The 17291-nt window shown below is 41.7% G+C and overlaps 1 protein-coding gene across 9 annotated transcripts in view; it reads left to right on the forward strand.

Moving 5' to 3' along the window:
* Positions 1–17291, forward strand: part of CTNNBL1 (catenin beta like 1) — a 192051-nt gene that overhangs the window by 46755 nt on the left and 128005 nt on the right. For all 9 annotated transcript variants that reach the window (XR_009558906.2, XM_060284238.2, XM_060284240.1 and 6 more), the window contains exons 5-6: positions 6203–6300; positions 14179–14272. Coding sequence is in view for 8 of the 9 variants with exons in the window: in XM_060284238.2 (XP_060140221.1) it covers positions 6203–6300; positions 14179–14272 (192 nt within the window). In the remaining variant the exon portion in view is untranslated. The remainder of the gene's footprint in view (positions 1–6202; positions 6301–14178; positions 14273–17291) is intronic.

The raw sequence follows: 17291 nt of genomic DNA on the forward strand, positions 1-17291 counted from the left end.
CCCGTGCTCCGCAAGGAGAAGCCACCACAATGATAAGCCCGCGCACCGCAACGAAGAGTAGACCCCTCTCGCCGCAGCTAGAGAAAAGCCTGGGTGCAGCAACGAAGACCCAATGCAGCCAAAAATTAATTAATTAATTAATTTAAAAAAAAAAACTCTAGTTGATACAAAAACACTCACATTACTAGGTGTGGTGAGTGCCCTTGGAGTGTTATGCTCAGGAAGTACCATTGGTGTTCTGAGAAAACGTAGGTCATCTCTGGTTTGGCAGTGATTAGGGAACTGGGCATTGGAGATGGGTAAGCTTTTGATAGATGTGGAGATTAGTGTTCATTGCAAGTTTATTTTCATGATTCCTACCGTGGCAATGGAAATTGCCATTCCTCACGCGCTGGAAGCTGATGTGCTCACGTAGTCACTACAAACTTATAGGAATATCAGGTACATGGCTTTATTTATTTTTAAAATCATGACCACTGCTTCTCAGCTAAGTGCCCTATTCTTTAATAAAAACTATTGAATAATATAAACCAGATTTTTTCAAATCTGCTTTCTCTCCACCCGTTTGTGATTCAGAAAAATGAGGTCTCATTGTACTGTTAACTTAGGGCATCAGTACAGTTGGTTGCATGCTAATATGCAGGAAGGGAGAGCTTTGTTTTGTTAATTACAGAGTAGATCATTGGTCCTGATGGGACAGCTCTGTTTTGTCTGAAATAGGGAGTGGTCGTTAGCACTATTCTTTTCTAAATTACTGCTTAGTTTTCTCAAACTCTAGAAAGCCAGGAGAACTTGCAAAGTTGTCCCGTTGGATTTTGTGAAGAATTATTGTGGGAATTAGAAAATAAAGGGCAGACAGGTTTTTTTTAGACCAGCAGGGATCAATTGCACTTGAGCAGTTTGGGTCTATGCGACACACCATATTATCCCAGAGGGTGTGTACAGTAGTCAGGGGTGCCTTGTGTTCGAGCCCCAGTGCTAATGAGCAGGAGTAGGGCTGGGAAGGGTTTGCACCTCCTAAGGGCTTTCTTCTAATTGGACTGGGAGGGAGTTGGCTATTGCTCCAGTGCTTTCCTGCAAGCACTGTCTAACAAGACTTTATATGTCAAGCTGTTGTTCTGCTAGGAGCTATTCTTGTCTTGATATTTCTAGAATCAAAATTACACTGAAGGGACTTCCCTGGTGGTGCAGCGGTTAAGAATCCGCCTGCCAATGCAGGGGACACGGGTTCAAGCCCTGGTCCAGGAGGATCCCACGTGCCGCGGAGCAACTAAACCCGGGTACCACAAATACTGAGCCTGCGCTCTAGAGCCCGGGAGCCCCAACTGCTGAAGCCCACGCGCCTAGAGCATGTGCTCCTCAACAGGAGAAGCCACCGCAATGAGAAGCCTGCGCACGGCAATGAAGAGTAGCCCCTGCCCGCCGCAGCTAGAGAAAGCCTGCATGCAGCAGCAAAGACCCAATGAAGCCAAAAATAAATAAATAAATTTATTTTTTAAAAAAATTACACTGAAAAGAATTTACTTCTTTTCCTGATTGGTAGTCTAACTTCCCTGATAATCTGTACTGATAAACCACCCATTTTTTTGGAGCCATTTAAGTATGCTCTGAAGTAAGTCAGATTAGGAGAAGAGTGCCAAAATGGCAATCTAGGAAAAGGACCTCTTAATGTAACTTTTGATCTTGCTTATGAGTTTTAGGTGAATTCCATGTCCTTGGAAGGCTAGGGTGGTTGTAGCCTGCTTTGGACATTTCCCCTGTGGCCTAACAGTGCCCACTGACATTTAGTAGGTACTTAATAAATGTTGAATGAGGACATTTTTTTCCCTCATATTATTTTGATTAAGGATTGGGGTAAAATTAAGAATCTGGATTCATTCTAGGTAGTTCTGTGCCATTATTTTAAAAGGAGAAAAAGACAGTTTTGTCTGTTTAGAAATTCATCAGCATTAATTGAGCTATATCTAATCACTCTTCTAATCTAGGAATAAAAGAAAAAAAGACTTCTAAAAAACCCCAGATTTGTTCCATTAAATCAGTTACATACTGTGAATCCAGACTGGTCATTTTTCTTAAAGAAGCATTTTTGAAAGAACTTTTAAAAAAAGCCATCTGCTTAATATATTTTGTTCCTCTTTATCTTTTTTTTCTTTTAATAATTTTGTTCCTTGTGGTCACATCTCACTGGAGATTAATGAAATTGATGCCCCGTTTCTGTCCCAAGACTCTACAGGAGATGAGGCCAAAAAATCAAATATCTAAAGCCAAAATAAAAGCAAACACGCCTCTTTTTCTAAAAGCCATTGTGTTGTGGGCCATTTTGTACCCAGCTGGTCTTTTCTACTTCGCCTCTTATTGTACTGGCTTATTGCCCTAGCAGTGGACAGGTGCAGAGGGAGTGAGTGGGGTGGCCTTTCTACCTGACATGACAAAATAGGCTATCAAAAACTGTGTTTTAGTAATTCACAAAGACAGGCTCTCTGTTTTCCTATTGCACTTGGATGGGAGAGCCTTTTACCTTGTGAAATGAAATTGTAACTACAGTGGAAAAACCTATCACCCATCCCCAGAGTCTGCTTGTGAAGAAACGCCGGATGGGTGGCAGACCATGCTGAATTTTCTCATTAAGACTTAGAGTTCATCTGTTTATCTTTAGTTTCACTTCTTATTCCTCTTTCTGGTCTTCAAATGACCTCTATCTTCTGGATCATATTATATTACTCGGGAGTTGATGATTGCAATTATGGACTCATTACTGCCTTGCTGAAATGCTGTTTGGTGAAAGTTGAGAATTTATGTAAAATCAGTTAGTGGTAGGATTGATGAGTTGTTTACCAGACCTGGTAGCTGCTAAGTGATTTCTTATTTGACTTCTCAACTGAGGCAGGAGTGTAGTAGGCAAGGAGATATCTACTGGACCATTATAAGAAATGACTTTTCTTGGTAAAAGTTAGACATTTATTCTATATATATATATAGACATTTATTCTATATATATATATAAAACGATCACCATTGCCAAATTTTCTTTTCCTTTTTTCCCCCAGGTTTAATGTGACCCATTTGTGAGCATGGTATAAGAATAATCAAAGAAAAATATGATACTGTCCCATAAGACCTTAGAGGCTGAAAAAGGACTTGATCAATCTGAATTTCTGTGGCATAGCTGAAATATAAAATTAGATCTTCCAACCCATTGTGACCCAGAAAGGGAGGATCATGCTGTTGTTAGCTTAAATTTTAGATTTTAGAGGTTTTAGAAAAAATGAAGGCAATAGTGAGGGTTTGGCCATTCTGTGGGAAGAATTGACTAACAACAATCTTTATTATAGTGCTTTCTTATTTTCTCAGTACTTGGATTTACTTGCCCTTTGACATACATGATATCATTTATTCCTTATAGCTACTGGGTGAGATAGGCTGGGCAGAGATCATTATCACCTCTTAACAGATGAGGAAACTAAGCTGTAAGGAAATAAAGGAGCTTGAGCAAGATTCCATAGGATTAACAATTTGGGGACAGTTTGGTTCACTAAAGATACGAAGCAAAGATAAATATGATATGACCCCCGTCCTCGAGTTTGCTCTGACTCTTCATCTATTGTTCTTTCATATATGCCCCACCTGTCTCTTGAGGCTAATGTTTAATTAATCATAGTTACTAAGTACTTAGTGGGGCATGATGTTATTCAGGGGATGTAATGATAGTACTTATTGCATGCCCAATTCACATCCTTGTCCTATAGACATCTGACTCTATGGTGGATGGATGGATGGATGGATGGATAGATGGATGGATGAAATGTCATCATGCATATTAAATAAGCAGGTGGATAAATATAAGAATTTTACATCTCATATGTAAGAACTTTTCAAGAGAATAAATATGGGAGCTTCTCAGATGAGGAGAATGAGGAGTTGTTAGCATTTTGTTCTTTTTCCTGGGATTTTAATAATTTATGATGAAGTAAGTGACAGTCCTTTTCTCTGTTATTATAGTAGGGTCAATAGCTAGAATTTACCTGAATCTAGCTGTTTTCAAACCTGGTTTATACTCCCCTGTGCATTAATATGAAGAGTACGGGCAAAGGTATTGTTTTTGGAATCAGGTGGACCTAACATTCTCCCTTACTATTGCAGTGACCTTTAGATAAGTTACTTAACCACTCTGAGCTTTCACTTTCTTATCTGTAAAATGGGGATCACACTTATAATGCTGCTGTGAGAATTCAGTAGCACAGTGCTTGGCATAATGATGACTTTTTAAAAATGGTAGTTATTATGATGGCATCTACAGCAGTGTTTAGAGAGGGAGAACTACTAATTCCTACTACTCAGAATTTCTAGAGGTTGGTTTGGTTAGGCTGTTTTGTTTTGTTTTTTAATTCAAACAATTTACATATTTTAGTTTACTATACATCATGTTTGATACATGGTCTTTGTGTCAAGAGCTTTCTGGTTACTTTGTTAATAAAGACTATATACTATACACATGAAGTTTTATCCAAAGACCTTTAATCTCATTATACACATAGAATTTCATAGCACACCCAAGTTTTGCGTATATATTACTTTAAAGTGTGAAAGAATAAGACACGGAAAGCTTAATTACTTATTCATGATGGTCAGCTTGTCAGGTATAGATAAATAAAACAAACCTTTGAATAATTTTTCTTTTAGCAAAAGGTGTTCATAAAATACCTGTAACATCAGTTGGCAGTTAGCAGGTCCTATCATTCTTGTTAATATGTCCTGTATCTTTCTTTTTATTTTTTCTTTCCAGTTTGCATTGAAACTGCCCTGATTCTGACCCTTGTCATCTCACTTCTGGACTCTTTCGTGTGTTGTAGCTTCGGAGCAGGTCTTCCTCCTTCAGGCCTGGCTTTTCCCCAACCCCCCCATCTACCCACCCCCAAACCCAACACTCACAGTGCTTTAGTGCATCCTGCACACAGCTATTATATTATTCCTTCAAGATATTATTTTCTTCATATGAGTCTAGTTATCACTTTCTCCCCTCCCCCTGTCCCTAATCCTCTTTCTTCTCCTCCTATACCTTTGTACATTCTAATCTCTCTGTCTATATTCCTGATGTTTTGCTTTCTAGCCTACCTGCCCTCATCTATTTAGTGGCCTGTTTTCTGACCAGTCATCTTCTAGCAAATCTTTCCTTATTTCCCAGTTCAGTTTGCTCCTTTTTCAGGATGTGTGCAGTTCAAGTTGTCTGTATTCCTCATTTGTTACATGTTGGTAATTGCCTGTGGTATATAATTTTTTTAAATGTCTTTAGTTACCTTAACTTCCTCATTTTATCAATGAGGAAACTGAGGCCCAGAGTGAATAGATTTGCCTTTGTCACTATCACAGTGCTTTACTCATCATAAGCATTCAGTAAATGCTGGTTGACAGAGCAAGTGGTGTGTGTGTGTGCGCGCGCGCATGTGCGTGCGTGCGTGCGTGCGTGCGTGCGTGTGTGTGTGTGTGTATGCGTCCAAGGTGAGGGAAGGGAAACTTAGTTTAGTTTGGGCTTCCAGTTTCCAAACATAACTCCTCTTTTCTCTCCTTCATGTTTTCTTTCTCCTGTATGTCCCTGTCTCTCTCTTTTTGCCTTGTGTTTAATCATCATTGTTCACCTTCCTTTTATGTCCAAAGCAACATGGTATTTAAGAGGAAGGGAGGTTGGTGGGGTCTAGCACAGTCCAACGAAAATCCTTCCGTCTACATTTTAAACCTATTTTGTCACGCCCTGATTTCTGAAGACTCCTTGGTGAACACCAGCCATCTTATCTCAGAAGAAATCATTACTGTCTTTGAAGGTGAAGTGTAGAAGATAGTTAAGATTATACTGAGTTCCAAGAATTTAAATTATGAGGTAAGGTTAAGTGTGTTGGCCTTTTTCTCACTGGAAAAGTGACCTCCCAAGTGATCTATTTGAAGTTTTGAAATTTATGAAAATGCACTGAACCTATGGACTAAGTTGCCAGGAAGGCAGCATAAGGAAAGGAACTAAGTGAAGCAGTTACCAACATTTATTGAACACCCACTGTGAGTAGAACCTTGTTGAAGAGATGTTAATAAAACTAGAGTGTATCAAAGGTAAATGGTGATGAAGCGATTGACCAGGAAGTGGAAGGGAACCAAATATTTTAATAAAATGTCAGTTAGGTTTTCATATGTATGTGTTACCCTTAACGTTTTTCACATGTGTCCATAGCTGTGGTTGATTTGCTTCAGGAATTAACAGACATAGACACCCTCCATGAGAGTGAAGAAGGAGCAGAAGTACTCATTGACGCTCTGGTAAGTTACGTGTCCCTCTGGGGTTTTGCAGGTGTGTGTACGGTGTTGGCATCCTCCCCACCATTGTCTCTGTGAGTGGCACGGGCTGGGTGTCAGGAAGAGCTCTGTGGCAAGGCGGGACTGAATGAGGAGAGTAAGAAAGTAAAGTGCAAAAAAAAACAAGCCAGGACTTCCCTGGTGGCGCAGTGGTTGAGAGTCCGCCTGCCGATGCAGGGGACACGGGTTCGTGCCCCAGAGCAGGAAGATCCCACATGCCGCGGAGCGGCTGGGCCCGTGAGTGGCAAGGCGGGACTGAATGAGGAGAGTAGGAAAGTGAAGTGCAACATGTGGGGTACTTTATTCTTTGGAACTGTGTTAGGTCAGGGGTTGTAGAGTCCTAGTATTTATTAAATATGTGCTGTAGGCAGGCGTTTTCTTGTTTTTTACACTTTATTTAATCCTCACTGTAACCTCTCAGAAGGGTATTACTGCTGTAATTCCCATTTATAGCCATGAAGCTGAGGCTTAGAGAGGCAAAACAACCTGCCCGTGGTCACACGGCTGGGATTTGAACCTGTGTTCTCTTTGACTCCACATTCCTGCACGCCTGCCCTCACTGTGTTGCTTCTGACCTTTTTACAAAGAGTTTTTGCAGCAAAGAGTTTCTTTTCTTCTCTGGGCTTTATAATCCCAAGTGCTAGTAAAGACAGGTATCATTATTATTTGTTGTACAGATAGGGAATCGGAGAACGTTTAAAAACAAGAACAAACCTTCTAGCTCATCCAGGTCCAAGTAGCGGCCACTGACTGCAGAAGACAGGGTCAGCTGATTTCTGTGTTCCTTTTTGTGGAGCCTAGGCAAGGCCTCAGAATCTTCTTCAGGTATTATTCCAGGAAGCAGCCAATCCGAAGAATTTATATGTGAGGTGAAGTGATGTAATCTCATCAACTCACTCTACCCTTGAGGAAGCCCAGGTGCAGAAGTGAAGCCTTCCACTGCATCACTCTCAGCCAGTCCCTGTAACAGCAAAGATGAGCTTCTGCATGTTGGGATTCCCACTGCAGTCCTGTCCCACAGCACCAGTTTCCCTCTTACCAGGCATGGGAGAGGGCCCCAGGGCCCCACAGCTGGCCAGTGGCAGGAGTGACTCTATTCCAGCCTCTTACCCTGACACTGCCTGTGGAGCTCTGTCCACCCACCAAGCTATCTCCCTCCTCAAGTTTCTGTTGATTTTCCATCTTTCTGTTGTCTTCTGCTGTCTGGTCTTTTCTCTCTGGTTAAGAATGTTAATAAGTACTGGTTTTGATGCAGTTTGCAGAGTTTATCAAAGGTCCATGTAGCCACTTGTATTAGAAGCACCTGGGGTGCTTGTTAGGCTGCTTTCTGGCCCCATCCAAGACCTGCTGAATCAGAATGGCTGGGACGAGGGCCCCAAATGATTCTGAGACCCCACTGCTACGCTCCCCACCCCCTCCTCACCCTTTCTGTCTTGAGGTTCTTGACATGAGAAATTTCCCATGTGCCTTGCTCACAGCTACCATTTGGTGTGAATGAAGGGGCTGTGAACCCACTGGATATGAAGGACTGTCTCTTACAGAGAGCGAGGCTGGAGTCCAGCAGGGCCATTTGTGACTGAGTATGATGAAAATTTCTATGGCCGTTTTTCTTTCAAGCTCCTTCCTAGAGCAAACTGCCACTTTCGTAGAATTCAGGACCTTTATTTTTCCTTTGAACCACTGTGCAGACAGAAAAGGGTGATGTCGGGGTGTCCTTTTGTTTGGAGGAGCATCTGAAGGAAGGCTGTGGCACTTGCTCCTTCTCCATGTCCCCACAGTGTCATTTGTGTAGTCTTACCTTTCAGAGGTTAATTACAGTGGCCCTGAGTGAGCCTTCCTGCCTGGACTCTGGGCTGATTTTAATTATCATCCTTTGCCTGTGTGAATAGAGGAAACAAGAGAAGAACAGCTAGCTGGTCTGCTGCCTGTAAAACGTACCCAGAAACAGCAATTCACACAAAAGCCCCCTTTGTGTTTTCTGTGTTGCCAAGCCCACCAATGAAAGCTGGATCTTGCAGATTTTATTGTTTGTTTGGGAAGAGACAGTTCATCCTCAGTCTGGGGAGCCATTAGGTAGCTGCTATACAGGGTCTTCTGTTTGTTTTGTTTAGTTTCTTTCTTATTATATTATTTTAAGCTTTTGACTCTTACAGCTTTATACTGGTGGGGCTGGTGTGAATCACAAACAATTGAACATTTCTAGACTCCCATATATTATTTGCTTATCTGCCGCCAGTCAGGAGCCATCAGTAAATATCAGAGAGCAGAACTGGCAGGTGGTCTTCATCTGTTTTTTTTCTACCCTTGTGCTGCATTCAGGAAGAAGTTTGATAAGTATTCTCATATTACAAGGGCTGAGTTGTCTTCGTAGTCTTAATTTGGGGCCAATATTGGAGGCCTGGAATTGAATGAGCAGAGGCTAGAGAACATGTAGTAGAATTTATTGTGATGTTCAGTTTGCAGTTATTGCCTTGGTCATTTTCTCATTTGGAAGTCCTAAGCAATAGAATAGAACATCTGTGGGGAGAGAGTTCTGTCCTGGTATTCTCAGGGATCTTTGGGGTTTAAGGTTTGGTTTATATCCACTGCTATTACTTATGCAGAAGGCAAATATTTGTGCTTTGTAACAAGTTGATTGGGTAGCCTGGGAAATACAGTCTTTTCCGAAGAGCGGGAACACAGGGTATTTGCTTTGATGGCAGTTCTCTGGCATGCCTCTCTTAAGAAGACATTGGACTCCTTGAGAGTCATGATTAGATTACAGTCATTTCCCTACTCCCTAGTCCCAAAATTTGCCATGCGCTTGGCAATCCCATGCTTTGCTCACATCTGCCCTCAGCTTGGCAAGGCTTGCTTCCCCTGGGCTATCTGGAATACTACTCATTCTTTAAAGCCTCACTTAAACCTTATCTCTCCTGAGTCTTTTTCAGACTCATCACTTCAGCAGAATTTGTGTTCCCCTACCACTGTGTATATCCTGGCACTGTTTTTAAGTTTGTCTTCCCTGAGATGTGATCCCGATCAGGGGAGTGGCCAAAGTGGTGGCTTTGTCACTTACCATCTGTGTGACCTTGAGAAAGTTACCTATCCTCTCTGTACTCAGTTCATTCTTCTGTAAAATGGGGATAACAGTAGTGCCTATTGCGTAGAGCTGAAGTGAGGAATAAATGAGATACTTAGTAGATCTTTAGAACAGTGTCTGGCACAGAGTAAACACCCAATAAATGTTAGCCATTGTCTTAATGAAGGTATAAATGTCTGGGACATATTAAGTACTTAGTAAATGTCAAGTTAAAATGATATATATCACATGCCACACAGTGAAATGTTTGTGAATGTTTGTTGACTTCAACAAACATTTTTTTTCATTTCAGCAAATGTTCAAAAAACATTTTGAACAAATACCCAAAAACATCTGAAGGGTGTGGACCTAAATGAGACATGGGGGGATAGATGTTTAGTTCAAAAAAAAAAAGAGGATGAAATAAGTAATGATGATAATACAAGGCAGAGCATTAAGAATGACTGTGAGAGATGCAAGCTTCTTTGGAAATGAGGAGGAGAGAGCCATCCCTTCTGATGGGGAAGAACCAGGAGGGGCGGCAGAGCTGTAGGTATTGGCCATGGCCCCTGTAGGGAGGCTTCAATGTGAGGGTGCTTGGAGGGGTCACAGCCAGAGGAGGTGGAAATGTGGCTGGGAGCCACCACTTACTATAGTTTCACAATGTGGCTTTGATGTGGAGAGCCAGGAGATTGCCCTATACCCATTCTTGCCCTCAATTAACCCTACGTAAATTTTGAAGCTTGAGCTGGTGGCAATGCCTTTGTGCTGCTCAGGTGAGGCTGAAGTTGGTGGGTTTTTGGTGGTTCTGAGGGTACTTACGTAAGTTTCTGGATGCTACCACTTTTATCCCTTCCCATTTCTATTCACGTCCTCACCTTCATCTGTATTTGTTCTCAAGCAGAATTCATTTGGTCATTCATTTCACTAACTGTTTATTGAATGCTTAGTGTGTTCTGGATTCTAAGAATTGCTTATGTAGCAGTGAGCAAGACTGACAAAGTCTGTTTTTGTGGAGCTCGTATTCTAGTGTCGGGAGAAACAGTAAATAAGTAAACGAGAAAACAGGTAATGACTCCTTGTTACATAGAGAATTAACATAGAATGATGTCCTGTAGAGCAACTGGAGAGTCACATCAAATTAGATAGTCAGGAAAGGCCTGAGTTCTGGGTGATGAGAAGAAGCCAGCCATTCAGAATGACCAAGGGCAAGGAATGAGTTTGACATACTCAAGGAACAAAAAAAAGGCCGGTATTGTTGGAGCACAGCTGGTGTGAAGGGAGAGAGCACCGTCAGGGCCAGACCACACTGGGCTTTGTAGGCCTTGTAGTAAGTTCGGGTGGGATTGCCAGTGTTCAGGGGAGTAGTAACATAGTCTGACCTAACATTTTAGAAAGACCACTCTTGGGAGCTGTGTCGATAATGGGTTGGAGGGGCAAGAGTGGAAGCTAGAATATATTAGGTTGCAGCAGGCCTAAGTTTTACATTATGACCATATTACTATGTGTATTTTCAAAACTTATTGCTTGATCAAGATTCAGTGGGTGTGTGTGTAGGGCAGGGGGAGGGTTTATTATTGTTTTTTAAATATGAAATTTCCAGAACTCATAGTAGGTAGAAAAGCTCCAGTCAAACTCTTGAGAAACCTTGTTGGCAGATTGTGCAAGATAGAAAAGGAATCCTTCAAACGCTCTCATCTCCCCTCTTCTATCCCTTTTTTATTTCCTCACCTTCTCTTGTATCTACCCTCTCTGGTCAAGTGGAAAAATATGACTGATCGTGCCCTTGAACCCTGTCTCAGTAGGACCTGGTGGAGTATTGTTTGGGAGACCTGGTAACAAGTGGAAAAAGCCAATGACTTATCAGAAAACATCAGGCTTAAGACAGTCATGATTTCCAAGGCCAGGGTTACTCTAGCTGATGCTTTAATCCCTAAGCAGGATTTGATTTTAGTTTCAGAGTTAGTCACAGGTCCAAAACGGGCAGGAAGGTGGTAGACCCAAGAGTTTAGAGGGACAGAATGCTAATTTGTGCTTCTTACTAGATGATATCTGGAGCTATGCATAATATAAATGTTTTCCTGAGGGTTTTCTCAGCTAAATGTATTTTGACTGCTTTGACCCTGCTGCATTCAGATAAAATTGCATTTAACCCAGCTAAACATAAAGTTTCACACTTTGCAAGCTTAAAAAGGCTGTCTGTTAGAAGTTAGATTTTTGTAGCAAGAAAAAAAGATTTCCTCTAGCCAGACACCCATTACCAATAACCATTCAGTTCTGGGATTTGAATGTGTTGCTTACTGCCACTGTCCCCACCACTCTCCAGACAGCAGACCATGGGTAACATAACTAAGAATCAAGGAAAGGGGACGGGGGGATAATGCACATAAAGCATCAATAAGCAGTTGAAACCGGTGAGGCTGTTTGCAGAACCGACAAGCAGTGTGATACCCAACAGAGTTGCAGTGTCCGCTGCTTTAAGATTCAGGGAGATTATAAGTCAGTCAGGGTGATTTAGGGAAACACAAACTGTGATATGGTTCATGTTTTTCCCCCAGATGTTTTTCTGTTTTCTCTCACATACCCAAATTGTCCAATTAATTAAGGAAAATATTGCAGTGGATTTCTTTGGTGAAGCTTTTTCTGGCTGTGAGATTTGAGAGCAAGACTGTATATCTCCTTGATACAAGAGAGGGAAACAGCTCTTTCTCGTATTTACAGGAGTTCTCAATTCTGGCATCAGTATCCCCTCCAATCTGCAACTAGTGTCTTTCATTGCTTCTCACACCAGGGCATAAAGGAGAGCCTAGAAAAATCTGCTTCATTCGTGATTCAGGTATCCCAAATTAGTCAACAACTTCAGCTTTTCCCCCATCCAGATGCTTCCCTTAAGTCTCACCCAGAAAGAGTAAAGAGGCCTTCTTTGAAGGTCTGTCCCTCTTGCCATTGTTCCATCCTCAGGCTCAGTTTGAATTGTCCATAGAGTGCCTTATACACAAGTGTTCAGGAGGCATCAGTTGAATGAGATCATTTCCTTCTCTCTGCTTTCTTTCCTCTCCTTTCTTTTCCCCTCATTGAAGTGACAGGATATGATGGGAAAAAATAGTCTCGGAGTTGGTCACTTCTGCCACAAGCTTTGTGACTTTGACCAGGCTAATTAACCTCTCTGGACCTTTGTTTTTCTCACCTGTAAAAGTTGTGAGGATTACATGAGAGTAAATGGAACAGTGTATATAAAAATATGACTACAGGGCTTCCCTGGTGGCGCAGTGGTTGAGAGTCCACCTGCCAATGCAGGGGACACGGGTTCGTGCCCCGGTCCGGGAAGATCCCACGTGCCACGGAGCGGCTGGGCCCGTGAGCCATGGCCGCTGGGCCTGCGCATCCGGAGCCTGTGCTCCGCAACGGGAGAGGCCACAGCAGTGAGAGGCCCGCGTACCGCAAAAAGAAAAAAACAAAAACCAAAAATATGACTACAGTACACAAAGTAGAGTGTTTTGTCAGTTTATTTAAATTTAGCAAAATTACTGAATGTGTAGTATTGCACTTGACTTTGAGGAGTGTACCAAGATAAATGATGGTGCAGTGCCTGTCTTCAAAGAATTTGAGTTTTTCTTAGCCCGTGGGAGATATGAACAGTGCATAATCAGGTATCAGAAGAAGTAAAGGGCTAGATTCAAACTCTCTACTTAATTTTTGAACCAGACCCAGGGTAAAGTATGCCATATAATTTCATTTAATCTTTATGACTTTTTCCCATTTTCTAAGTGAAGAAACTGAGGTGATGAGAGAGAGGATATATCATGGGTATGCAGTAGATCTTATCTTCCAGTATAGGTTTACTTATTGGCTATGACTTAGAAATGTATTACCAGATAGATAATCACTTCCTGATTATTAGGTGTTTCCTTAGTTATCTTCCTTGGTGTGCCTCAGGGTTCCCCAAGGCAGTCTCTGTAAGGGCACACATTGTGCCAGAAGGTAGTGTGAAGCAGTGTAAGCATTATTTCACCTAAGAAGGAAGCTTGGTTTTTGCTTCTGCTGCCACTGCTTAGTAGCTGTGTGGTCTTGGCTAAGTCATTAATCTCTTAAATATCATCTATATGATGTGGCTACTAAAATTTTCCTATAAGTGTTATGTGAATCAAATTAAATAAGAGAAATGTAATTGCTTTCTTATGCATTATGTGTAATACAAACATAAGGTATTTTATTCTGTTAATATTCTTTTCGAGAAGGAGTCAGAAGTTCTTCGAAAGTAATAGTTTCATAAAAGCTTGATGTAGAAACTTAGGAATGTTTTGAGTTTAACCCTAAATTTTGATGTTAGTGTAAATATGGCAAGTAAACTTCCCAACTGAATATCTCTTGGTGCTGTGGTCTAGAAATGTGCTTTTGACTTGAATGAACTTGTGACTTGACTTAAGATGGCATTTTTGTAAGGTGTTTAAATACGGCATAGAAGTAGAAAGAGCACAGGACTTGATTTCAGAGGCCTAGGTTCAAGTGCTAGTATGTCACTCAGTTAAATATGTAACCTTGAATTTTACCTTGTTCCCTTAAGCTTCAATCTAAAGTTAGGGATAGTGATGCCTGCCCCTTCTTTGCCTCAGGGTCACTTCAAACCTCAAAAGAGGTATTGGGATGGGAGAGCGTACTGTAAACCATAAGTGGCAGGTTGTTTACTTTGTTCATTCAGTAGAGGAGTATGGGAATGACAACATTTTGGAGACTGTTTGTGACATGTATCCCATTCTCCTTTTGCTCCCCTGTTGCTGAAGGTGGACGGGCAAGTGGTGGCACTGCTTGTGCAGAATCTGGAGCGTCTGGATGAGTCTGTGAAAGAAGAGGCAGATGGCGTCCACAACACTCTGGGTAAGGGGAAGGGTGCCAGCATCTTCTGAGTTTCTTTGTGTTTGTTTTGGGGTTTGGTACTCATTTCCTTCCTCCTTCATTACAGAGTCAACAGCAGGAGGGTTTTCCTTTTTTCTGCTCCCAAATGAAGACCCTTGTGTAGATTTCATATAACTGCTGCTTTGGTTTGGCTTGCGGTAATAAAAGCAGAATCATTCCTGGACAAAAACTGCTGGCTTCTTTGAGCAGGCCTTTGCCTTTGCCTCCAAAAGTTAGGATGAAGTCTATGCAGGATGAATTCTTTTTTATTTGCTTTGGAAAGTGTATATTTTACCATTTTTGAATCCCCTTCTGTTGGTTCTTCTTCACATTTCCCTTCAGTGGAACTACAAACTTTTGAACAACTGTATACAGGAATACCTCATTTTATTGCACTTTATCGTGCTTTGCAGATATTACATTTTTACAAATTGAAAGTTTATGGCAACCCTGCATTGTCAGATGATAGTTAGCATTATATACTAATACAGTATTTTTAAATTAAGGTATGTACATTCTTTTAGACATAATGCTATTGCATACCTAATAGACTACATACAGTATAGTGTAAACATAACTTTTACATATAATAGGAAACCAAAATATTCATGTGATTTGCTTTATTGTGATATTCGCTTTATTGCAGTGGTCTGGAATCAAACCCACAATACCTCCAAGGTATGCTTGTACCTTTATAGGACATTTTATTTGAAAAAGAGTATTTCTTTCACTTCTTATGTGTACTTTGCCGTGTAAACTGTGAGTTGAAATATTGCTGTTAACTTGGCTGCCCCTTTATCATATGTTCATTTAAGTGGATTCCTCTGCAATATTTCCCCTCCTCCTCCTTTCTCCTTGAGTCTCTCCAGTCTTTCCCCCTGCAAAGTTGCTGAACCAATAGCCTATTTAAAATCGTGCTTTTGGGTAGTCCTCTTTATCACTGGTCACTGTTTTATAAAACCAAAGGTGACATATCTGTAAGCAGAGCTTGAGAAATGAACAAGGCCCAGCAGAAGTAGAAATTTTGATGAGATTAGATTTTCTCCCAGCTCCTTTGTGTCTAGCACAGATTTCTCTTATAGTTTTATACTCTCTACTGTGAAGATTATCATAAAGAAGGAGGAAGACATGGCACCTAGGGAGTAAGAGAAAACACAACAGTCTGTGATTTGGGGGTTGGCTGTAGTCTAGAGCCAGAATTTGGCATTGCCATCTGTTAGCCTAATGCTGAATTCTGCTGAGTAGAAAGAGTATCAGAAGTCTTAACTGACAGTTAATAAAAAGAGCCTGATGTAATGGAAAAAGCACTGGCCTGGCAGTCTATGAAGATCTGTCTACTTTCAACTTGGTCCCTTACCAACAGCTCAGGAGATTCATCCCTCTTTCCCTTATTAACCATCCGATGTTTGTCAGGCACTGTTCTAGGCACAAAGATGAATTAGGCACAGTTCTTCTTAAGAGGCAGAGTGATGGGAAAGTCTTGAACAGAAAGGAAAGGTAATACAGGGTGACAAATGGTATAATAGTGGGGAGCACTATGGAAGTGAAGAGGAAGGGTCTCCAAGTTGCTGGGTAGGAGCAGGTAGCTGACTAGGGCTGAATATGAAGACAGGTGCATTTTTTAAAAATTATTCATTTATTTATTTATTTTTGGCTGCGTTGGATCTTCATTGCTGTGTGCGGGCTTTCTCTAGTTGCGGCGAGTGGGGGATACTCTTTGTTGCGATGTGCAGGCTTCTCATTGCGGTGGCTTCTCTTGTGGAGCACAGGCTCTAGGCGCACAGGCTCAGTAGCTGTGGCGCACGGGCTTAGTTGCTCCGCAACATGTGGGATCTTCCCAGACCAAGGATCGAACCCGTGTCCCTTGCATTGGCAGGCGGATTCTTAACCACTGCGCCACCAGGGAAGTCCTGACGGGCATTTTGACGGAGAAATGTGAGACGGTCAGGGCAGTATCATTTGTAAAGCCATGAATGGGCAAGGGCTTTGGGGGAAGACTAGAAATGTACTGTGGCAGTGTGAGATATGTGTGGTGGGAGATGGGACCGGAGGAGTAAGTTTGTCCAGATTATGGAAGACCTTCTAAACCCTGGCAGGATGTTTGGATTTTATCCTAGTGGACAATAGAAAGCCACCTAAAGTGTAAGCAGAATAAGATAAAGGCATTGGAGATTAAAATGAATGAGCTGATTTCTTAGAAAATGTGAGAAAGTAATTAAGCTATTAAAATGATCTTCATCTCTCAGGGGTCTCGTTGCTACTCTGCTCCCACAGCTTTGTATCCACTCCCTGAGGGGCTGCCTGGTCATTCTTTAACTTGCCATTGGTGAGGCTGGCATGAGTGAGGAAGCAGATAGGAGGTGTAGTGCTTTCTTCAGCCCTTTCTCTTCAAGACTCAGACCCGCTGGGCGTTGTGCTTAAAGAGCACAGAACTCCTCTGCTTTATGATAGATAATAACATATCCTGGGATGGGGAGCGGATGGAGCCCTGAAGGAAGGAAAGCACTGGATGCTATAGAATGAGACTACAGGTTTGGGTTTTGTTTTCTTAATGTCCTTTTTTTAGCATCGTAATCATACAGTCACTTTTTTTGCCTCCTCATTTAAAAGTTTTCCCTTAAACAGTAATTTGGTTGTTGTAGGAGATAGCAGTACCAGTTATGTTTGCTCCTGAGTACCTGACGGTTACCTCTGCCAGCATGGTCTTTCCCCCCATGCACATTATTTTGTTCAGTTAAGATCATGCTTGCTCCCCTTGCAGTATCCAGAGAAAGAGATCTGAAAATGGATGAATTAGGAGAGGAGAGGGTCTGAATTCATCCCCTGGTTTTTCCTTAAGGCTTCTGCCTCGCCCCCTGTTTCTTTAGTCACAGGTCTCAGGGACTCCAGTACAGTGAGATTAAGAGGGCCTTCTTAGGCAGATATTCACACTGCTGTGGTGTTGTTCCCTGTTAACACAGAAAATGTTTCTCTATTCCTTTATTGAATTCCATCACATTCA

Source organism: Globicephala melas, chromosome 15 (genome assembly GCF_963455315.2).
Source record: "Globicephala melas chromosome 15, mGloMel1.2, whole genome shotgun sequence".
NCBI lineage: Eukaryota > Metazoa > Chordata > Mammalia > Artiodactyla > Delphinidae > Globicephala > Globicephala melas.